Source organism: Neltuma alba, unplaced genomic scaffold (assembly GCF_004799145.2).
Source record: "Neltuma alba isolate B1F8T4 unplaced genomic scaffold, ASM479914v2 tig00011417_pilon, whole genome shotgun sequence".
Classification (NCBI taxonomy): Eukaryota; Viridiplantae; Streptophyta; class Magnoliopsida; order Fabales; family Fabaceae; genus Neltuma; species Neltuma alba.
The window spans coordinates 3,155-27,909 of NW_021636101.1; the positions used below are offsets into that span (position 1 = coordinate 3,155).

The following is a 24,755-nucleotide window of genomic DNA, read 5'->3' on the forward strand; positions in this document are numbered from 1 at the left end:
GAAAGATGAGAGAGAGCAAGTTGTGGGGTTTTGTTAGAAGTATGAATTTTGAAGAGGTCTTTCAGTTTTGGTGAAGAAGCATGAAAGGAAGGAAGGAAGGAAGGAATAGTGGGGAAGCAAACGGAAATGGAGTTGGGGGGAAGGAATAAAGAAAGGAATATATTTAATTATATGGAAACGAAACGAGTAACGACGGCTAAGTCTCACCAATTAACAATTAAACAAATACTGCTTAAAAATAGAAAAATGGAAACGACGCGGGAAGAGGAAAAAGAGGGAAAATGACAACCACTTACCCACGAATTAATTTTATCCTCTTTAACGATCATTTTTTTTTGGGGGAAAAAAACCACATTTATTTTGGTATTTTTAAGGAATGTTTGAAAAATTAATAATCTATGAATTTGCCATCTTTTGTGGCCCTAACAACCCAATTCAAATTACTCCTCCAATCCTAAATGTAAGACTCCTTTTATAGCGTAATTTACACTACAAAAAGAGTCTTATATTTAGGACTAGAACAGTAATTTGTAGTAAGGTAGATTCAAGATAGGGTGTTCATTAAGCTCGCTAGCCCGATATGCCCACCTGAGCCGGCGAGAAAATGGCCCTGCCCAGCCCAAAAAAAAAAAAAACAGCCAAAAGAAAATGGGCATTTTTGGGCTGGGCATATTATGGGCAGGGCTGGGCTGCGGGCACAATATGCTGCGCTGCCCATTTGGCCATGCCCGTGATATATATATTTATAATTCTTGTTTTTTAGAAATACTTATAATGATATAGAATATATATAATAATATATATTATTCTCCCCTCTTTTATTTGACATTGATACATTTAGTGGTATGCGTAATTCTTCATTCTTAGTATCTTTTTAATTTTTTTTAATATGGTTTAGTATCTTTTAGTTTGTTTTTATTGTCGGTTGTCTTGCAAAGATGCAAAGCAAGCTCACTTTAGTGTTATATTAAAAGATATATCAGTTTAAGACAAATCAAAGTTATTGATTTGTTGAATTTATTGTCTATACAAGTATTTATTTCTTCATAGTTTACTTTAACTTAAAAAAATTTTCATTAAGGTATCACTATTTGGGTTTGGAAGCCCGCCTTGCCTAACCTGTTATTTCCCAGCCTGAAAATGGTTAAGGCTTCTGTGGGCAGGGCAGGGCAGCAGGCCACAAAATGCAGCCTGCTCATTTTTTCGAGCGGGGCATCAGGCAAAGAGCATGTCCTGCCTAGCTCTGCCCATGAACACCCCTAATTCAAGATATCAAATGTTAAAAAAAAAAATCTTTTTAAACTACCTCTATTTGTAATTTGGGGCAGATTTATAAAGAATGAAAAAATTTTAAACAAGAAACACTCTTTTGTCTGTGTTTGGCAACTACCCATTCAAATTAGGGATAAAAGAAGTAGTAACCATACAAATGAACGTATTTTTAAAGAGAAATTTATATTTTTAACGTATTTATTAATTTTAATTACTGCTAGTTGCATTTATTAGTCATAATAAATTAGTTACTAGCGCATATAAAAAAATTAGTTAGTTGTTTTCTATTAAAAAAAAGCAGAGAAAATATAAAGCTAACAAAATTATGCATCTAGTCTGAAAAAACATAAAAGGATAAAAATTGGGGGAAATTTTCAGAAATATGCCTTGTAAATACTAATGGTAGGCGGTTTGACTTACCTAAAATATAAATTCAAATCCTGCAAAGTATACTTTGTTGGGAAGATTTTAATCCGAATGATCCCAACCTAATAAAGATCAATTTCCAACCAAAATCAATTTAAATTTTTTAAAAAAAAAAGGAGATGGAGGTAAATATTAGAGGCATATAAAATAACTAAATTGACACAAGAGTAAGCTTAGTAAGGTCAGGAAAATGAGTAAATTACACGTCAAAGTAAAATTAGCAGTAATTTGGAAGGATTATGGGGTAAAATTAATGATAAAATAAGCGGGCAAATTGTGGGGGGTTTGTTTGTGAATTTTAATAAGAAAAAAAAAGGGCAGTTGAAGCAATGAGAGGCCAATTGTCGTTTTCCAGTTCGTTTGAATTAATAAGAAGTCAGAGTCGGCTGTTCGGACGAGGCGTCAGTCGCAATCTTGGTTGACTTGTTCCTGGGTGGGTTGGATTTTTTTTTTCGGTCCGAGACTATTTATTTAATTTATTATTGAGCTCTCTTTTTTGTATAATGCAAAATTAATTTTTCACGGCTAATTCAAAATGGATATTAAGTAAACGATTTGTTTTTTTGGTGATCGAGCAAACTAACACTTTTAGTTTTTATTTTTTTTAGTGAATGGATCGAACTTTTTTTTTAATTTAGTGAGTTAAATTTGTTTATTTTTTTATTTAATATGAGTCGCTCGATTGAATCATGAATATAACTTCTTTGTAACACTAAATTTTAGTTTATTAAAAAAACATTTTTAAAAGGTTATCCCTAATTATCATTATATATTTTTCTACTTTTGGAATGACATTTTATTGGGGACTTGGTAATCCTTTGACTGATTTAATTTTGTTCGCAACCACGACATAACATTCATGTCTTAATTAAATAATTATACAAATAATTTTTTTATTAATATAAAGATATCATATGTCTAGATGGACTATCAATGCATTTTATCTGATAGGATAATCATTCTTGATATGAGAACTAATTGACTAATCTTATAAATTACTCCTTCGATCCTTAATATAAGACATATTTAACTAATTTAATTAAATTAAAAAAGTTAGGTAAGTTAGTTAATTATAAAAAATATGACATGTTTTTTTTCTAAAATACGGTAATCATCTTCTTTAATATCATCCCTCCCTCTTCCACTTGATTATAGTTGAAAGAGTATCCATATGGATAATTTAGGAAAAATTGATAAATATGAAAAATAAGTTTTATATTTAGGATAAAAATTAACTCAACAATTAATTCTTATACTCCTCTGGTCCTTAATATAAGGCCCATTTAACTAATTTGATTAGATTAAGGAAGTTAGGTATGTTAGTTAATTATAAAAAATGGGATACATTTTTCCTAAAACACCATAATCATCTTTCTTAATACCTCTTCTCTCTTCTACTTGATTATAGTTGAGGGATTACATTTAGGACTAAAACTAACTCAACAATTGGGTCCTATATTAAGAACCAGAGGAGTATTAAGGATTGAAGGAGTACAAGCCAACTCTTTATTAATTAAACCAATTTTATTGGCATAATTTTTTTTGATACAAAATTTTAGGTTGGAGCTTATTAGTTCAACTCAACCCAGGATAAGGCGCTTTAATAGCTCCTTTTAGGTGGTAGAAATACTAGATAGGAAAAACCTATATCATACTGTCAAGCGGCGTCTCCTTTGCTGGTGAGAGATTCGGTTTTTACTGCCAAACTCAGCAGGATGCGTTGTTCCCATAAATTTCTTCCCATGAAATGCAGGTATCTGCTTATCCGAAACAATTCTATTTAAGACGCTGTGGACACTAAGGGTGTGTTTGGATGAAATCAAACTATAGTTTGGAAAAGTGATTCTGGAGAATAGATTCTGGGGAAAATAGATTCTGTGAAGAATAGATTTTATAAAAAAGTGATTCTGAGAAGTGAGAGTGTTTGGGAGTGTGTTTGGGTGACACCCCAAACCATGGTTTGGAGAATAATCTACCCAAACACCCCCTCCAAAAACCAAAACCATGGTTTTGGGTCAAAACCATGTTTTGACTCCAAAACCATGGTTTTGGAAAAAGCAAATTTTTTTTGCTTTTGGAGAAAGAAGGGAGAGTGTGAGGGCCTATATGATATGTATCTTGTTATTTTTTTTAAACATATTTTTTTATAAATATATTTAATCTTATATTTTATAAATATATATACACATTAATTATTTATTAATTATATTATCTTATGTATTATTAATTATGTTGGTAAAAAACATATTATTAACAATTTTATTCCTTCAAATTAAAATATATCATAAAATCTATTTTTTTTTGTAATTATCATATTAACTTATGTCTTTTTTTTAGTAATTTGTATATATAAAATGTGCTTCTGATAACAACTATCCAAACACTCTCATTTCTCAGAATCACTTTTTTACAAAATCTATTCTTCACAGAATCTATTTTCCCCAGAATTTATTCTCCAAAATCACTTTTTCAAACCACGGTTTGGTTTCATCCAAACACACCCCCATAGTTGTTATCAAAAGCACTTTTTATATATACAAATTACTAAAAAAAAGACATAAATTAATATGATATTACAGAAAAAATAGATTTTATGATATATTTTAATTTGAAGGAATAAAATTGTTAATAATATGTTTTTTACCAACATAATTAATAATACATAAGATAATATAATTAATAAATAATTAATGTGTATATATATTTATAAAATATAAGATTAATATATTTATAAAAAAATATGTTTATAAAAAAATAACAAGATACATATCATATAGGCCCTCATACTCTCTTTTTTTTTCCAAAAGCAAAAAAATTTTGCTTTTTCCAAAACCATGGTTTTGGTTTTTGGAGGGGCTATTTGGGTAGATTATTCCCCAAACCATGGTTTGGGGTGTCACCCAAACACACCCTAAATATGAATCTAAATTTGTTCACATCTTTTCCGCCAAAAACTGTGTTTACATTTGAAACCAAGGCCCCATTTGGGTGACATCCCAAATCATGGTTTGGGGACCCAAACCATGGTTTGGGTGATAAGTCACCCAAACACCCACTGGTTTTGGGCAAACCGTGGTTTTGGACCAAAACCGTGGTTTTGGAAAAAGCAGAAATTTTTTGCTTTTGGAGAAAAAGAGAAGAGTGTGAGAGCTTATAGGATATGTATCTTATTATTTTTTTTATAAACATATTTTTTTATAAACATATTTAATCTTATATTTTAAAAATATATATACATATTAATTATTTATTAATTATATTATCTTATGTATTATTAATTATGTTAATAAAAAGTATATTATTAACAATTTTATTCCTTCAAATTAAAATATATCATAAAATCTATTTTTTCTGTAATTATCATATTAACTTATGTCTTTTTTTTAGTAATTTGTATATATAAAAAGTGCTTCTGATAACAACTATCTAAATACTCTCACTTCTCAAAATCACTTTTTCATAACATTTATTTTTTTCAGAATCTATTTTCCAGAATCACCTTTTCAAACCACGGTTTGGTTTCATCCAAACACACCCCAAGTTATATATTAGCCCCACTAGGTCTATTGAGACATGACTGGGCCTAGAGCTAAGCCAGGCCATATGTCCAAAAGGGCTGGGACCTCAAAACCATATGTCCAGCTCAGCTACACCCCAAAAATATGGATTAAAAAAATAAAGTTTAATAAAAAGAGTTCATCCCCATAAATCAATGTTCAAATCTTTATCGAAAGAAATGTCTGTATTTTTTTTTCTTAATAGTATGTACAATAAGATTGTTTCTAATAAAAAATATTTATTCTTAACCAAAAAAAATTAATTAACATAAAAGGTTAACAAATAATGTCAAAAATAATGTTTTTTATGTAATTTACAATAAAACAAAAATAACTTTTATTTTGATTAGGATAAATTATAGTTAACTGGCTACTAAGCCAACTTAAATTTGGTATTAGCCTAGTTTGAACGGATATTTGGTCGGGACTACAATAAATAGAATTTCGTTTTAGATTCTTTTGCCGTGACTTTTTTTTCCTTACAAAATACTACCTTCGGTCCTTAATATAAGACTTTATTTGATTTTTATTTTGGTCCTAAATATAAGACTCCAATCCATTGAGTTTCTCATATTTATGTATTTTTTTTCAAAAAAGTCTTTCTAATAATGATATTTCTAACTAATACACTTAATTAGTAATGATATTTTAGAAAAGACAACACTTATTCATTACAAATAACTAACTTAACTTATTTCTTTAATCTCCTCAAAGTAGTCAACTAGCTATTATAATTAGGACTGAAAGTAGTATTAATTTCGAACTTAATCTAATCTTTTTTTTTATGCATGTTAGTAGCTGCTGCCATGTTAATAAGTTTGGATTTTTTTGTTTTAAAAAGTCTTATTTACTTTGTTGACTGATGACTACAAGTGAACGTGCAGGCAAACACGCCCTTGTAGTGCCAGCGGGCTCGCACCTTGGAAGCTTCAAACCACTGCCACTGATCCAGCATGCGCAGCTGGCTTTAGCAAGCAGCCACATGTTTTTTTTCCCCCCCAAAACGAGAAGAGTATTTTTTTATTTTCAAAATTAATATTCTCCTTAAATCTTATAAATATGTTATGAATTTATAATTTTCATGAATAAAATGTAAAAAATTCTTATTTTTAAATATTTTTTTATTATATTTAAATCCTCAACTAACTAATATATCAATAAATGCAATAAAAACAGTTCCTATTATTTATAAATTTGCGTGTCTTATATTTATTTAAGGAAAGACTCTAGTGATTTTTTTCTTGAAATATCATAGTAATTTTTTTTCCAAAAAATATGAATAATAAAATTTTAAAAGAACAAGTAAAATAAAAAAAATTCCAAAATGCGTTGTATTTTAATTTGGAGGGAGTAATAACTAACCAGCGGAAGTTGGGGGTGGGGCACTGCCCAACCTCCTGAACCGGAAATAATGCGGCCGGTTTTTTGCCCGACACTTCTCTATGCCCAAAGTTCAAAAGCGAAATACGAAAAATGAATCAAAGCGAAGTTTTTCGGGTGAATTTCCCATACTGCCCCTGCAATCTGGTATCCTAAGCTTCACTGTGGATGAGCCCCTCTCTCTCCTCTCTTCCCTTGTGTTACGAGCGCACGCTTGCTCAGCCAGAGTCCTTCTTCTTCTGCTTCTTCTTCTTCTCTCTTGCTTCTTTTTCCTGTTCATGGAGCTTCAGAGACGCCAAGATCAGGGCTTCTCTGAGAGGAAAGGACAGAAGCGGAAGCTGGAGGAGGAATTGGAAGAGGAGTCTGAGATCTCGGCTCCACCGCCTACCGGCGACGTCCGTGAGGCGTTGCTCGCCGAGGTGAAGGCTCAGGTTGACGTCCTTGACTACGCTTTCTCATGGAAGGAATCCGATCGAGCCGCGGCTAAGCGCGCCACTCACGTCCTCGCTGAGCTTGCCAAGAATGGTAAAATTTGTTCATTCAAGCATGTCTTTCGATCTCTTCGTTTTTTTCCTTGTTGCGGCTGCTTGGATTTCATGAATTATTATGTCGTCTCTCTACTGTGTTTCTCTCCATTTCTTGCGTGTGTGAGAGTGTGTTTGTGTGCGTATGGTGGTTTGAGATTGATGTTTTCTTTTCGGTATTTGATGATTGTGCTTGCAGAAGAAGTGGTGAACGTGATTGTTGAAGGAGGCGCCATTCCGGCTTTGGTTAAGCATCTCCAAGCGCCTCCTTCAAGTGAAAACGATCCTGGTCAGAAGCCATTTGAGCACGAGGTTGAGAAAGGGAGTGCTTTTGCTCTGGGACTTCTTGCCGTCAAGGTAGCTTGAGTTTCGTGATTTCAAATATTATACACGAATTACAACTAAATCGTATGTTAAAGACTATCACGTAACCTTTTTTTGTCTTTTTCTTTGTTTAATAGTATTCTGCGAGTTGTGATGTATACACAGAATTATTGATTATGTGATGCTGCAAGCTAACTTTGTTTAAGGTGTACGTGTGATGACAATTCTCTGAAATAGAGTTGTGGCAGCATCATTTTATCTTTTGGCTTCTTTTTGAGTGTTAATTATTATCATATTATTTACTTAATCTTGCTATTTTATTTGGAAATTCTTTGTACAGCCAGAACATCAACAGCTCATTGTTGACAATGGTGCCTTAAAACATCTTGTTGATCTGTTGAAGAGACATCATAATACCTCTGCTTCTCGTGCTGTGAACAGTGTCATTCGTAGGGCTGCAGATGCGATCACTAATCTTGCGCATGAAAACAGTAACATCAAAACGTGTGTCAGGTTCGCTTTTTGCCATTACTACCGTACCTTCAAATTAAAAAGAGGCATGTTTTTGTCTTTATGATTATCTGGACACTATATATAGGATGGAAGGTGGGATTCCACCGCTCGTTGAGTTGCTTGAATTCCCTGATACAAAGGTTCAAAGAGCAGCTGCGGGCGCACTGCGTACCCTGGCTTTTAAAAATGATGAAAACAAAAATCAGGTAACTGACCATTTCTGAAAGTCGGAGGTTTGAAATTGACTTGACTATTACAATCAAGTTACACAAGCTCACAACTTCGCAGATTGTCGAATGCAATGCTCTTCCAACTCTGATTCTAATGCTTCGTTCTGAAGATCCTGCTATTCATTATGAAGCGGTATAACATTCTTTTTTTGGTGGTTGATGAATGGAGTTTGGTCACTATGCTTATCCTACTTGTCCCATATGATGATCCTTAATTGTATTACAGGTTGGTGTGATTGGAAATCTGGTGCACTCTTCTCCTAATATAAAGAAAGAAGTTATTCTAGCTGGAGCTTTGCAACCTGTAATTGGATTGCTTCGGTATGTTCTCTGTTCTGGACTTTGGCAAACTTTCATACTATATTATATCCCTGGAGTTCCTATTTACCTTGTATTAACCTTGCATAACGATGGTATCTTGCATTTAAGTTTTCGTGGCCTTTGATACATGTACTGTTTTATGTAAAAGCTCTTGCTGCTCTGAGAGCCAAAGGGAAGCAGCATTGTTGCTTGGACAGTTTGCAGCTACTGATTCTGACTGCAAGGTAAGCATAACTTTATTGCGTTAACTTAATCTGTTTACCTTGTATTGAAGGGGGAGGGAGGAAGGGGCTTTATCGGGGGAACAGAACAGACCTTTACACTCATATCTTTGTTGCCTGGAAGATAAAGAGGGTAGAAAATTCTATGAAGTACTGCTTTATGTCCAACTTCCAATTATTAAACTTTCTGCTCCTATTGTTACTAAATATGGATCACATTGGCGCTAAAATATCATTTGATTCGGTGTGGGTGATAACTCCTGTTATGATGCATGGTGCATTCCATCTTCCCTTCGCTTCCCATCAACTTCGTCTCAATATCTGTTTTACTTGAATTTTGTAGGTTCATATTGTTCAGAGAGGTGCTGTTCCACCTCTGATAGAGATGCTTCAATCCCAGGATTTACAACTCAGAGAAATGTCTGCCTTTGCATTGGGGCGACTGGCACAGGTTATCCCCTGTACTTTTTATTTTCCAGGTTATAATTTTCTACTTCTTACTTGTGTAAGCTAATAAAGCAAAATTCACCGTCATGTTCAATCATTAGCATAATGTGTTATGTTAGCCATATGCTAAATAATATTTGTTCTGTCAAATTTTAATGGTCTTAGCCCACCTCAGTAGCATCACACTAGCTATTTGATATTAAGTGCCGTGCAACGTGCCTTGCTTCTATATGAAAGTTGAATAATAGTTTCTTTCTAGCACCATCATCTCTGGCCTGAAAGAAATTTTTGACTTCAGGACGTGCATAATCAAGCTGGTATTGCACACAATGGTGGCTTAGCGCCATTACTTAAGCTTCTTGATTCCAAAAATGGGTCTTTGCAGCATAATGCAGCTTTTGCACTTTATGGCCTTGCAGATAATGAGGTATGATATAACTAAGGATTCTAATGAAATTGGGATAACTTGTTATTAAATTGGTTGAAAATCTGAGCACAATTTTAATTGATTATTCTTTTGTTATTTCATTTTCTTCCATAGGATAATGTGTCCGATTTTATTAGGGTAGGTGGAATTCAGAGACTGCAGGATGGAGAGTTTATTGTTCAAGTAAGTACTGTACTTATCTGCTTTTGAGAAATTAGCTTCCATTATGATGTTTTTTTTAATCTTGTCATATCATTGGAATCATGTACGTTGTGATTGCATGGTATGGTCTTATTTTTGAGAACTGGGGTGGGAAAAAACTCTCCTTGGACCTATTCTGATCTGCATGGAATTCATACCTTTCTGCAGGCGACAAAAGATTGTGTTGCAAAGACATTGAAAAGATTAGAGGAAAAGATTCATGGCCGCGTAAGCAGAAGTGCCCTTTATAATTTATTGAGATGCATATAATGTTGATTAATTTTGAAATATCATGAACTGCTGTATTGATTCTCAGCCTATAAGTTTATTTGATCAAGATGTTCGAATTTTTAATCCTCTATTTTTCACCATGCAGGTCCTGAGTCATTTGTTATATCTTATGCGAGTTTCAGAAAAGGCTGTCCAAAGACGAGTTGCACTGGCTCTTGCTCATCTTTGTTCTGTGGATGATCAGAGATTAATATTCATTGATAACAATGGTTTGCTCCATATAATCCTTTTCATAAATTTGATCTTTGATTCCTGATGGTTCTTGTTGCTTAAATCCTTCCTATGTTCATGGCTCTGATTATCTGTTCGTGCAGGTTTGGAGTTGCTGATTGGGCTTCTTGGCTCTTCTAGCCCAAAGCAGCAACTTGATGGTGCTGTAGCTTTATGCAGGTTGGCCAAGAAAGCCATGACTCTATCTCCCATGGATGATGCTCCCCTCTCTCCAACACCTCAGGTGGGCTTATATCCTGTGGTGGCGTGGCCTCATACCTTCATTCCCATGAGCTTACCATGACCCAAAAAAAAAAAACAAATCCTTCTACAGTTTGATATCTTGACACACCATTTGTGCTCCCCGTGTGTGATTTAATTCCGTCCTTTGCTTATCCTTGCTGTTGAGGTATCAGGATAATTCCACATTACTTGCTTTTAGGTTTTCTGCTCTCTATAAAGAAACACAGATTCATCCAAAAGTTTAAGCTCAAAAAGTATGTAGCTGTTTCATTGTAATATATAGGTGCTGCAATTGATTGGCGATATGGCATTTGATTGATTGGACAAGAAGTCTGGCCTTCCACAATTTTTAAAATTTATATGTAATTTTGTATACTTGATGAGCACCCAAGGAACAGAGGGTAAATCCACCCCAAAAGTAATAGCTGATAAGGTGTAGAGCCACCTGCACTAAATACCCTATGAAGTAGCTCATTTTACTTGATGTAAGTACGGTGCTGGGTCCTCATCAACCTCCATACACAGTGAAAGCCGAAGGTTTAGTCTGCAGTTGGAAGAGAGTCCAGCCCCTCAAAAGCTAGCAAGACATTTCTCTTGTTCTTTTTTCTTTTGCCGGGTTGCTGCTAGTGTAATGCCATTCAATCTATGCTTGTGCAGTGTATTTGGTTGGATAATAACTGAGTAATCGGAGATCAGAGGATCTTCATAGGGTAAACAATGTAACTAGTTAAGCATATGCTAATCCAATAAGTAGTTAACATATTATCTTCTTCTTAATGTAGGCCTACTGCATTTCAAAGTTGATGTGCATATCCAGTAAACAATTTGTTGTGATATATAAATGGTCCGTGTAATTAGTCTGCATATGCTGATCCAATTTTGGTTTTTATGTGATATAATTGATGTCAACTATGCCTGCACTTGTAAGAATCCTTACAGATATCTTCTTTTTCTTACTTCTCCTTCTGCAGACTATTCCACAGTAAGTTGTCTCATAAAGTTGGAATGCATGCAATAATAAACTATTCTTTTTGCAGGTGTATTTGGGAGAGCAGTATGTTAACAATGCTACACTGTCTGATGTTACATTTTTGGTTGAAGGTTGATGCTTGTCACAAACTTTTTTTCCCTTTTCCTTAAAACTTTTTTCTTTGAAAATAAATTATTTTAAATGAAATTTATTGTAGCATCATGTAGAATGCTTAGTTTATTGAGTAGTGTTCAATCTTCACTGCAGGGAAGCGGTTTTATGCTCACAGAATCTGCCTACTTGCATCTTCAGATGCATTTCGTGCAATGTTTGATGGCGGTTATAGGGTGAGTATCTATTTGTTGATCTTGACCCGTGTGTAATCTCTTCTCCCTTCGTCCCCCAGGAAAAATGTAATCGTATGTGGCACTGTTTTCTTGAATGAAAATATGAAGAAAATCATTTATTAACTCCATTCAATCAGGCTATGTTTGGATGGAGGGTAAAGTGGGAGGAAAATAGGGGGGAGGGAATACTAGGAAGGAAAACTTCCAAAAATAGCAAAAAAATTTACTATTTTTGGGAGTTTTCTCTCCTAGTATTCTTTCTTCCCTAATTCCCCCCCCCCCCAATCCAAACATAGGGTTGTGCTCGTTCATTGCTCCATCTAATTGTTCATTGGAAGCCTTGCCAAGTAAATACTACTAAGTTGAATTTGATCCTAAATATAAGATCTTAATGTACTTTATCTCTTAAATTTATAATTTTTTTAAAAAATATCTCTATTAATTGATTTTAAGGGGTTCCCATCTGGGATACTTCTAATCCACATGATTAAAGATAATAGATTAGGAAAGTTAATGTGCATTTGATACAATTAACCAAATTAATAAATTTTCTTAATCTTTCCAAAATTAGTTATCTAGTTTTTATATTAAGGAAGGACCGAAGGTAGTATAATTATACATCATACCCATCCAAGCCTTTACCTTAAATTGACAATTGAGGTGAAAAAATGCATGTTAATTTACATTCTACACCTTTGTTAATCCCCTAATATGTTGTATGGCAGGAGAAGGATGCAAGGGATATAGAAATTCCAAACATAAGATGGGAGGTTTTTGAACTAATGATGAGGTATAATATGAATTTTGAATTGCTGTGTCTTGTGAAATTTGTGATGCTAAAAAAGCCTTTAATCTGATTGTCTGCAGAGAACTTACATTTTTTTTAATTAAATTTTGTCCAGATTCATCTATACTGGGTCAGTTGATGTTACTTTGGACATTGCTCAAGAGCTCCTTCGAGCAGCTGATCAATATCTCCTAGAAGGACTTAAGAGACTGTGTGAGTATGCAATTGCGCAGGTGAGCTGATGTAGCTAGTTTTACATACACATTTGTGCATTGTCATATATTCCTGCACTAATATTAGACTTGAAGGATACTGGCTTACGTTGTACAACTGATTTTTCGCCCAGGATATATCACTTGAGACTGTATCAAGTATGTATGAACTTTCGGAAGCCTTTAATGCAATATCATTGAGGGACACCTGCATCGTTTATATCCTAGAGCAGTATGATAAACTGTGTGCCAGGCCAGGGTAATAATCTGATCCTTGAACTCTGTGCACCCTTATGTTAGATATTCTTTTTGCCTCAGTAATGCAGTAATAATCTGATCCTTGAACTCTGTGCACCCTTATGTTAGATTTTTCAATGGCATAAGGGAAGGGAATGGATGTATAATTTACAAAATACAATAGTATTTTGGTTGCATTAGAAACAATTAATAGGAGACTAGGAGTACTAAGGATCAATCCTCTGGGCTGGAGTGACATGGCTGAACCCAAAATTCCTGCTTCATTCTAGTGCCAATCCTTTTCTATATTAGGGTATTTTCGTTTACATGGGACATGGAGGGTTTACAGTTGTACAAATTTGAGGAGCCATCCCCCCCCCCCAAAAAAAAAAATCAACTAAATATTTATTCGTTTTAAATTTTTAGTGGTGGGGATAATGAGTATCGGGGTGGGGGCCGTTGGAGAGCCTTTTTCTTTCATTTTAATTTGGTGGCTTGTCAGCAATGTTTGGATTGAATAGGATTGAGGGAAAGAAACAAGAATTGACTTTTACTTCTGATATGTTCTTTGCTTCGGTTTTAAATCAAACTATTTGCCCCTTATACTTTGTTTGAATTGAGGAGAATGAGTCAAGCTGGGAAAGAAAACCAACATTTATTCTAATCATTTTTTTGGACTGATTATTCTAATCAAAATTGAATAAAAGGTAAATTTTAAAATTTCATTTCTCATATTCTAATAAAAAAATAATAAAATGTTAATGCTAAAATTTCATTTCTCATTTCTTTGAGGGCTTGGACCCGCATTTGTTATTAAAAAAAAATTCATTTCTCATTTCGTCTCTCTCTCTTCAATCCCAAACCCAATTTTCGCTTCTCATCCTCTGTTTATGCGACTTATTTATGATTTTCTGATATCTTAAATTTCCATTATATTGACATGAGTTCGGTAATCTGGTATCATCTGGTTGATCCAAGCACAACTATTCAGAACGTGGTTGCTGTTACTAACCCATTTACGTATATTAAAAGAAATTAAAAACTGAAATTCATATCTATAATTGTATGAGTTCTGTCTGATTTTCCCGGATTTGAATTTCCTTGTGCACCGAATATTTGCAGGCATTCTCATCTGATTCAACGCATCATGCCAGAAATACGCAACTACTTTACAAAAGCGCTTACGAAGGGTAGCGCCCCTATTGCTCGGTCGTAGCATGCCAACCGTTTGCTTCTTGACCTCTAACTGATGATTGTGGTGTACAGAATGCCTTAGACGTTCTTTCTGTTGTCATTTGTTGAGCTAGGGAAGGAGGTCTCCTCTATCTGTGTACTGCATGGCTGAAGGAAATAATTGAGAGCAGTCATAGGCGTCCTTCTCTGATGAAGCGCAAGTCCATTTTGTCTGCATCGTCAATTTGTCATAGATACAATAGCAAATATGACCTTCGCCACCATTGGTTTTTTCCCCTGCAATACTGTGATGGTTATATGCAACTCTCTCTCTTTCTCTCTCTCTATTGATTTTGCATTCAGGAATTACCATTGTGTTGATGATAGGTTAATGTTTCTCTTAGAGCAAGTATATGTATATATCACAATTATTCTGCAAGAAATCGTGCTCTTAGGTTTAGGTAATTTATTCCAGGCCCTTGAATCTGGTCTTCTGATAGAGATGTGTGTTGGAAGTTCTTATTTCGAATTACATTATCTATTTTACTGGAATTTACTAAATTTAGCCCTCTGCATTTTGTATGCACTTAAGAGACACTACATGGGTTAATTTAAATTGGGATTCTATTTTAATTAAAAGGTCAAAAAGAAAATTACAACAAGCATCGTCTCATTTGGTTCTTTTTGGTCTTATATCTAGCTCTTCTCATGGGACTTAAAACAATCTGTTCAAGCTTCCTTATCGGTGTCTCTTTTGATTTTCCTTATACATGTCCAAATTATCGTTTGGACGATTTTCTACAAAGTTCTCAATTGATGCCTGTCCAATTTACTTTTTGAGAAAATCATTAAAAAAATTCTTAAAATAAAAGATTGTATATAAGGATCTATTTACAAAAATTATTGTCATTTTGCTTATCAGTTATTGTCAAAACCTATACTAATATTGTAATGGATTTTTATTTCTATTTTAGGTTTGTTTTTGCGATTTTCCCTTACTTTTTCTTGTATATGGTTATTATAAATATCATAAAATGAATGGTGGATTATTTTGTTATATTTAAAATTTATAGATTAACTCTGTCATCAAGCCCTGTATTTATTTTGAAAATTTCACAGCTTCTCTGTACATTTCTCTACTATCATGAAGTTATAATGAATTATAGGTAATTAGTGAATTTGTATAAACCCATAGCTCCCTTTTACGAGTTCCATTTGATTTTAATAGAGGTAAATTGATTATTTTTAAGGGAAAATGACATTGAGGTCCCATAGAAGCAAAAATACAACAAAAAGGTCCCCTGAAATCCCATAATTTTTCTGAAGTCCCAAAGGGACTTAGATACAATTTTCAGAATCTGGAAATTACCCTCTTGCCCTGGACCTGTTATCAGAAAAAGAGACGGGAGAAGTTCATTTGGTGAGGATTTCCCGCGCAAAATTATCATGGTGAAGCTTCTGTAAATGTGAGGATTTCCATGGGTGAAGAAGATGTTGAAGCTTGACAAATCTTCAGGTGTGGAACTTTCTTTTCTCTCCTCTCCTACCTTTCTTGACAGATTGTGCATTTATTTGGGAATGGGAAATGAAAAAATCATTTTTGCCTTTGGTATTTCAAAGCTTTTGTTTTTGGTTGAGGATTCAGAAGTTAATGAATGGAAAAGCTGTGTTTTTGGTTGGTGTGTGTTGTGATTTAAGTTGGGTGTGTAGAATGATAATGGGTGCTCTGTTTTTGGGTCGTTTTTGGGTGGTTTTCCTCTGTTCTGACGTTAGTTTAGTGGCAAAGGAAGAAAAAGATGAAGGTTAGTGAGAGTAGAAACCCTTAGCACGAAATGGGACTGTGTTGTCAATCAGGCCGCGATTGTTGTCAATGTGTGCCGCTGCACTTGTCAATGTAGCTCCTTAAGTTGTCAATAACAGTTGCGTGCTTCTTGATGCATGTTTAAGTTACTGATGGTATTTCAAAGCTTTTGTTTTTGGTTTAGGATTCAGAAGTTAATGAATGGAAAAGCTATGTTTTTTGTTGGTGTGTGTTGTGATTTAAGTTGGGTGTGTAGAATGATAATGGGTGCTCTGTTTTTGGGTTGTTTTCCTCTGTTCTGACGTTAGTTTAGTGGCAAAGGAAGAAAAAGATGAAGGTTAGTGAGGATAGAAACCCTTAGCACGAAATGGGATTGTGTTGTCAATCAGGCCGCGATTGCTGTCAATGTGTGCCGCTACACTTGTCAATGTAGCTCCTTAAGTTGTCAATGACAGTTGCGTGATTCTTGATGCAGGTTTAAGTTACTGATGGCAAGTACATCTAGAAAACATCTATTTTGCTTTGTTCACATATGGAGAAAGTTTATAAATAATGGAGAAGATAATATGAGATATGTGGGAGGTAGTGTAAGAACAACCAATGTAAAGGAGGGCACAAGTTATGAAGCATTGAAGGAAATTATATCATCAATTGCTGGAAAAGAAAACAACTCATTTCTTCTGAAATTCTCAGTTGTATCTGATAAAAAAACTTTTGTGGAGTTAGTAGATGATGATGGGGTGGAACATTTGATAAAGTTCAATGAAGAAAGTGGTCATGTGTATGTCGAAGAAAATGAAAATGAGGACCACATAGAAGCAACAAGGGATAATACAATGGAGGAGCAAGATGTGTAAATATAGTTGAACAAAACTGTAAATGGGTGTGAAGGGAATTTTTTGTAAATGGATACACACCAATAGTTAGTTTCTCGTAATTACATGCAACCCCTGTGTTTTTTTGGGATGGGTTGTGAAATAGGTGTAGTTTCATGTATATGAAGGTGTAAATAAAAGTTCACTATGAATTGGCATGTTAGATTCTGCTGTCATTTAAGTTGTCATACCTGCACCCTGTATTGTCATTAGACCTGTTATGACTTATCAATAGAGCACTGTCACTTGTCAATTAATTTGCTGATGTAAGTTGTCAACAATATGAATTCAAGTTACATAACCTGTTTTAGTAACATATGATATTTTCAATCACTCTGTCATATTATATTTTTGGTTATTTGTCATATATAATCATTATTAATGAAGTGTCAATGGTGGCACTGTGACTTGTCAATGGTGGCATAGTGACTTGCCAATCATGTCCTTAAGACTTGTTAATGGTGGCGTTGTGACTTATCAATGGTGGCACTGTGACTTGTCGTTGGTGGCACTGTGACTTGCCAATGGTGGTACACTGACTTGTCGTTGGTGGCACTATGACTTGTCAATCGTGACACACGGACTTGTCATTGGTGGCAAGATGACTTGTCAATCGTCGCACCGTGACTTATTAATGGTGGCACTGTGACTTGCCAATGGAGCACTGTGACTTGTCACTGGTAGCACTGTGACTTGCCAATAGAGCAGAGTGACTTGTTAATTGAACATAATTCTGAGTAACACCTTCTGATTAATTATATTTTAATATAAATATTACTTAACATTACAAATAAATAACACCTTCAGTTGTAAAAATTTTGAATATCAATTGTTAATATCCACATATTCATTTGTTATATCACTTGTCATTAACTCATGTTATATTACTTATTAATATTACATAAATTTGTCGATATCAATAAAGATATAAAACAAAAAAAATAAAAATGTGAGTTGTCCCCAAGAAATTGGTATCATAACATCTGATAACAAAGATAATAATATTATAAACATAATTTGATTAGTTTGTTACAAAAAGACCTATTGACCATTAAGCTATTGCCACTCATGGCTCACACCCTTAGGTGCCAATCATCTCATAACACATCCTGACATAACAGAACAAAAAATTAATGGACTCCTCTATCTCCTCCTCTTGTTCTTGTTGAAGTCCGATAGCATTGACATTACTTCATCCCTATGTTCATTTTGTGAATGGGTAACCAACCACCACAAACAGCCAACCTTCAACTCTTGCAATTCATCATTGGAGTATCGTGGCATGGTATATCCTGCAGCACGCAACATCATATGGAAACAGTTCATCTGGCTTAACAGCACGCAACATCGTATGGAAACAGTTCATCTGCAAAAAAAAAAACATAATCAAAAGGTTTTACTAACAACACAGCATCCAGTGACAAGAGACAGAGCATATTGTGACAAGTAACACAGCATCCAGTGACAAGGGACAGAGCATCCAGTAACAAAAAACAGCATCCACTAACAACTAACAGAGCATCCACTGAGAAATGACAGAGCATCCAGTGAGAAATGACAGAGCATCCAGTGAGAAATGACAGAGCATCCAGTGACAAGTAACAGAGCATGCAGTGACAACTAACACAGCATCTAGTCAACTAAGCATCCACTGACAACTAACAGAGCATGTGATGACAACTAACACAGCATCCAGTGACAACTAACAGGGTACGTGATAACAACTAACACAGTATCCAGTGACAACTAACATAGCATCCAGTGACAACTAACAGAGCATGCAGTGACAACTACGCAGGCTGCTAGTGACAACTATAAGAGTAGTCATTGACAAGTATAACAGCAGCAAATAAATACACATAGTCTGTGTTGCCATAAAGTGTTTGGGATTGAAGTGCCCTTTATTCGTCCTCTTTTTCAGACGCAATCATCAATATGGAAATAGAAATCCCCACAAAGGAATATAGTAACCACTACAGAGCATACAATCTTCACAAATACTTTGAACTCCAAGCAAGGCATATCAACTATTCAGCCTCATTTTTGTAACTTTAACAATCCACCGTGGTGCTCAAAATCCACTCAGTGTGCCACCATTGGCAAGTCACAGTGCCACCATTGACAAGTCACATTGCCATCAATGACAAGTCCGTGTGCCACCATTGACAAGTCATCTTGCCACCAATGACAAGTCCGTGTGTCACGATTGACAAGTCATAGTGCCACCAACGACAAGTCAGTGTACCACCATTGGCAAGTCACAGTGCCACCAACGACAAGTCACAGTGCCACCATTGATAAGTCACAACGCCACCATTAACAAGTCTTAAGGACATGATTGGCAAGTCACTATGCCACCATTGACAAGTCACAGTGCCACCATTGACACTTCATTAATAATGATTATATATGACAAATAACCAAAAATATAATATGACAGAGTGATTGAAAATATCATATGTTACTAAAACAGGTTATGTAACTTGAATTCATATTGTTGACAACTTACATCAGCAAATTAATTGACAAGTGACAGTGCTCTATTGATAAGTCATAACAGGTCTAATGACAATACAGGGTGCAGGTATGACAACTTAAATGACAGCAGAATCTAACATGCCAATTCATAGTGAACTTTTATTTACACCTTCATATACATGAAACTACACCTATTTCACAACCCATCCCAAAAAAACACAGGGGTTGCATGTAATTACGAGAAACTAACTATTGGTGTGTATCCATTTACAAAAAATTCCCTTCACACCCATTTACAGTTTTGTTCAACTATATTTACACATCTTGCTCCTCCATTGTATTATCCCTTGTTGCTTCTATGTGGTCCTCATTTTCATTTTCTTCGACATACACATGACCACTTTCTTCATTGAACTTTATCAAATGTTCCACCCCATCATCATCTACTAACTCCACAAAAGTTTTTTTATCAGATACAACTGAGAATTTCAGAAGAAATGAGTTGTTTTCTTTTCCAGCAATTGATGATATAATTTCCTTCAATGCTTCATAACTTGTGCCCTCCTTTACATTGGTTGTTCTTACACTACCTCCCACATATCTCATATTATCTTCTCCATTATTTATAAACTTTCTCCATATGTGAACAAAGCAAAATAGATGTTTTCTAGATGTACTTGCCATCAGTAACTTAAACCTGCATCAAGAATCACGCAACTGTCATTGACAACTTAAGGAGCTACATTGACAAGTGTAGCGGCACACATTGACAGCAATCGCGGCCTGATTGACAACACAATCCCATTTCGTGCTAAGGGTTTCTATCCTCACTAACCTTCATCTTTTTCTTCCTTTGCCACTAAACTAACGTCAGAACAGAGGAAAACAACCCAAAAACAGAGCACCCATTATCATTCTACACACCCAACTTAAATCACAACACACACCAACAAAAAACACAGCTTTTCCATTCATTAACTTCTGAATCCTAAACAAAAAACAAAAGCTTTGAAATACCATCAGTAACTTAAACCTGCATCAAGAAGCACGCAACTGTCATTGACAACTTAAGGAGCTACATTGACAAGTGTAGCGGCACACATTGACAGCAATTGCGGCCTGATTGACAACACAGTCCCATTTCGTGCTAAGGGTTTCTACCCTCACTAACCTTCATCTTTTTCTTTCTTTGCCACTAAACTAACGTCAGAATAGAGGAAAACCACCAAAAAACAACCCAAAAACAGAGCACCCATTATCATTCTACACACCCAATTTAAATCACAACACACACCAACCAACACAAAGGCTCACGATTTTCGGCAGGTTGTGAGGGGAATTTGAGCACCGCGATGGGTTGTCACCGGATTTCTAGCAGCACGAAGGCACAACACGGTTTCAGCTTTCTTCCGGTCGAACAAAAAACAGAGGCTCTAATCTCCTTTCAGCATTTTCGAATCTCATAAGCAAGGGCAAGAGGGTAATTTCCAGATTCTGAAAATTGCATCTAAGTCTCTTTGGGACTTCAGAAAAATTATGGGATTTCAGGGGACCTTTTTACTGTATTTTTGGTTCCGTGGAACCTCAATGTCATTTTCCCTATTTCTAACTATTATGGAGAATTTGTGATGTTTTTTAATCCTTGGATCGATAGAGGCAAATTGAAATCTCTCCTCTTCTTTTTCTAATCTTGAATCAATATTTTAATGGTTTAAATTTTAATCTTTTTTAGAATCATTATTAAAATGATAAATTATAAAAATAATGAAACAATAACATACAAACTACTAAAATTTAATTTCAACCGTTTACAAATGCATTCAAAGGTTTTAAAAAATATTTTATAAATAAGTTTTAAAAACATTAAAATTTGAACCGTTAAGATGTGTCAATTTAAAGGAAGAGGATGGAAAAGGGAAAGGGAAGGGAAGAAGAGAAGAGACCCTATTTAGTGCTTACTTTTTAATCATAACATGCTTTCTTTTTAAATTTGATTATTTTTAAGTTATCTCTTTGTTGTCACCAAAACAATTACTGTTAATTTATATTATTTATATATAAAGAAATTCTAATGTTGTTCTCAGAAAATCTCTATTTAAAAAAAAAACACTATTGAATGAATATTTAATAGTTGGAATTGAGTATATGCATAGTTTTATTTTATTTAGTTTTTATATTCGTGCCAAAAAAACATTTAGTCTATAATTTATATTCAATAATTAATTGTTAAGCAGTGTTTATATATTAATGTTTATATTCTTCGAGGCTAAATTAAGAAAAGTTAGTTTGCATATATGCTTCAAACTTGGCATTTGTTCCTTGTAATAACAGCCCCATTTCGCAATATTCCGTAATTTGTCATCTTTATTCTCCTGAATCGTGATCTAAGATTTGTTATCTATTCCTTAACTATTATCATCTTTTCTTTCATTTATGATTTCTTTTTATAGGATATTTAGATTAAATTTCTTATAATTATTATTTCAAGTTTTCAATCATATGTCATTTTTTTCCAAATGTTTTTATAATTAGATGATGATATTTAAAAAATAGGATACATGACCATGTAAAGGAAAATCGAGAGAAGTTAAACTTGAATTCAATAATATTGAAGACTAGTAGTTTTAGCCACCAAAGTACTCCTCCGATCTTTAATATAGGACCCAATTGTTAAGTTGGTTTTAGTCCTAAATATAAGACCCATTTATCATATTTATCAATTTTCTCTAAATTGCCCCTATGAATACTCCCTCAACTATAATCAAGCAGAAGAGGGAGAAGGGGTATTAAGAAAGATGATTATGGCATTTTAGGAAAAATGTGTCACATTTCTTATAATTAACTAACTTACCTAACTTCCTTAATCTAATCAAATTAGTTAAATAGGTCTTATATTAAGGATCGGAGGAGTATAAGATTTTGAGTTTGAGTCTATGTAAATATAGAAAATAACTTTAAAAAAATTATCCCTAATTAGGCCTGGCAATACTTCAATCTGAACTTACTATATGGTGATATCAAAAGAAAAAGAAAGAATTCAATATCGAAGAGCGAATATTGTTTAATCATAATTAGAGTAAATATTGAAGAGTGAACATTCACACGAAAAAAGATTAAAGGTTCGCTAAAAAAAATATCATACTTAGATTAATTTTTTTATATTTATTATATTAAATTTTTTAGTCACACATGGCCACATATCTTATTTCTAAAATATTATCATTTTATTAATCATAAATTTATAAATCTGTATAAAAAAAACATATTAGAAGTGACTTATAAATAATATAACGTCAAAAACATATATTTGTATATAGGCACGCCAGCGCTCAGCCGCTTTTAACAACGTAATTAATACAGTCACAAACCAAAATCAAATCTATGAAGATCTGATATTACTAATCACTACTCCCTCTGTTTCTTATTATAAAAGACATTTGATGCTTATAGCATGTTCCTATATATAAGAGACACTTAAAAGTTGCCTCTATTTTTTTATATTGATTTCCTATTTTACCCATATTTATTTTGTTTCCAACTCACACTCTCTCTCCCTCCCACTTCTTTTTCTTTTAATAATTTAATTGTTCTCTCTCACGCTCTCTCTCCTTATTAATGAGGGTATTCTTGGAAAAAAAATTATACTTTTTACACATTAATTGCTTTTAACTAATTTTAACTATTTTTTTTATCAACATAATTCGATTATTTGTCTCCTGTAATAAGGAACGGAGGGAGTATTTACGAGCAACACAGTTCAGTTTACTTAATAAGCAGATCATACATATATGCATAGGGATCAAACTTAGCTTCATCTTTAACTGCTATCAGTTCGCTGGGTGTGAGATCCTCTGCGGGGTCGTAACATGGCTACTGAATGGAGCTTGTGGTGGTGAAGCCGCCCAGCACGGTGGCTCCGGTGCCGTGACCCTTGAAGGTACCGGTCTGGGCCGTCCCGCCGTCAATAGTTTGAGAGCCACTGTTGCTGTGATTCTGGTGGTAGTTATTGTTATTATGCCCTAATGCAGGCGCCATGGTTGGGGCTGAAGCGTAAGGAGCATTATCAGAATAATAATATGGCTGAAGCATTTGAGGTTGAGGTGGTTGATAGTAATAATAGCCGCCACCAGCCATGGCCGTACCTGCTAACCCTAAACCAGAAGAAGGATTGCCTGATGCCATTATTAAGTGATGATGACGACGACGATGGGTCCTCCAATCGTGAGTATATTTAGAAGCGAAAACACAAAGTTGAAATTTGAGACGGGAAGTGGTTTTCGCGTCATACCAAAAACAGCCAAGGGGAGTGATGGTCCTTCTTATAGATGGAGGAAGTTGGGGATTGGAAAAAAGTATTCCTACCATCCTATTACAAGCCGGAGAAATTTTTTTATATAAATATATAATTTTATTCTTTATTTATTATTGTGTTTGATTTTGTTCTCTTGAGATATCATGTATATGAAATAGAGATAAAGTTAAAAAATTGTTAAATTTTAAAACAGAGTTAATAAAATTTTAAAATTTTTTTTTTATGACAAGCATTGTTGATCGAAATAACTTATAAATACAAGTAGTCTAATAATAAAAAATCTTTACGATAAGTGGGTAAGGCATGGGTTCAATTTTTCTGGTAATAATAAGCATATGATAATACTCCTCCGGTCCTTATTATAAGACCCAATTTGACTTTTTATTTGGTCCTAATTATAAGACCCAATCCATTTTCTCTTTTATATTTATGCATTTTTTTCTAAGATAATCCTTCTAATAATGATAGTTTTAGCCAATATACTTAATTAGCAAGGATATTTTAGGAATAACAACACTTATTTATTATAAATAACTAACTTAACTTACTTCCTTAATCTCCTCAAATAAGTCAATTGGGTCTTATAATTAGGACCGGAGGAGTACTATTAATTGATCATTAGTCTAATGATATATTGTCACATACTATACATGTGTATTTTGGCTAATCATGAGACTAGCTAAGGTTTTTTAAGAGAGAATTACAATTAAGTCCTACAGAAAAAAATAATTATCAAAAGGTCCCAATAACAACCTTAACGGCCTATAATGATAAGTCTTATAGTGAGAATGATAACATCTGGAACTTATTTTTCAATTGTTTTTCTTACTTAGGACCTTATTGTAATTCTCCTTTTTTTAATAACAAAAAGTACCTAGCTCATTTATTTTTGATAAATGCATATTTCATGAGTACAAACTAAACTCCTCTGGTCCTATGAATCCATTCTTAATTCTATAATCATGAAATAGTTTAT

General features: G+C 34.0%; 1 protein-coding gene across 1 annotated transcript; it reads left to right on the forward strand.

Annotated features, from left to right (window-relative positions):
- The first annotated feature begins 6,790 nt into the window (after window positions 1–6,790).
- LOC114713106 (ARM REPEAT PROTEIN INTERACTING WITH ABF2) lies at window positions 6,791–14,874 on the forward strand. The gene is made up of 19 exons (XM_028897687.1): window positions 6,791–7,160; window positions 7,359–7,516; window positions 7,824–7,996; window positions 8,082–8,202; window positions 8,285–8,359; window positions 8,453–8,547; window positions 8,696–8,771; window positions 9,112–9,219; window positions 9,514–9,642; window positions 9,757–9,825; window positions 10,012–10,071; window positions 10,220–10,343; window positions 10,449–10,588; window positions 11,625–11,688; window positions 11,825–11,904; window positions 12,630–12,694; window positions 12,807–12,924; window positions 13,038–13,162; window positions 14,263–14,874. Exons 1-19 carry the CDS (start codon window positions 6,914–6,916, stop codon window positions 14,354–14,356), a joined length of 2,121 nt encoding a protein of 706 aa, XP_028753520.1. The 5' UTR covers window positions 6,791–6,913; the 3' UTR covers window positions 14,357–14,874.
- The last annotated feature ends 9,881 nt before the right edge of the window (window positions 14,875–24,755 follow it).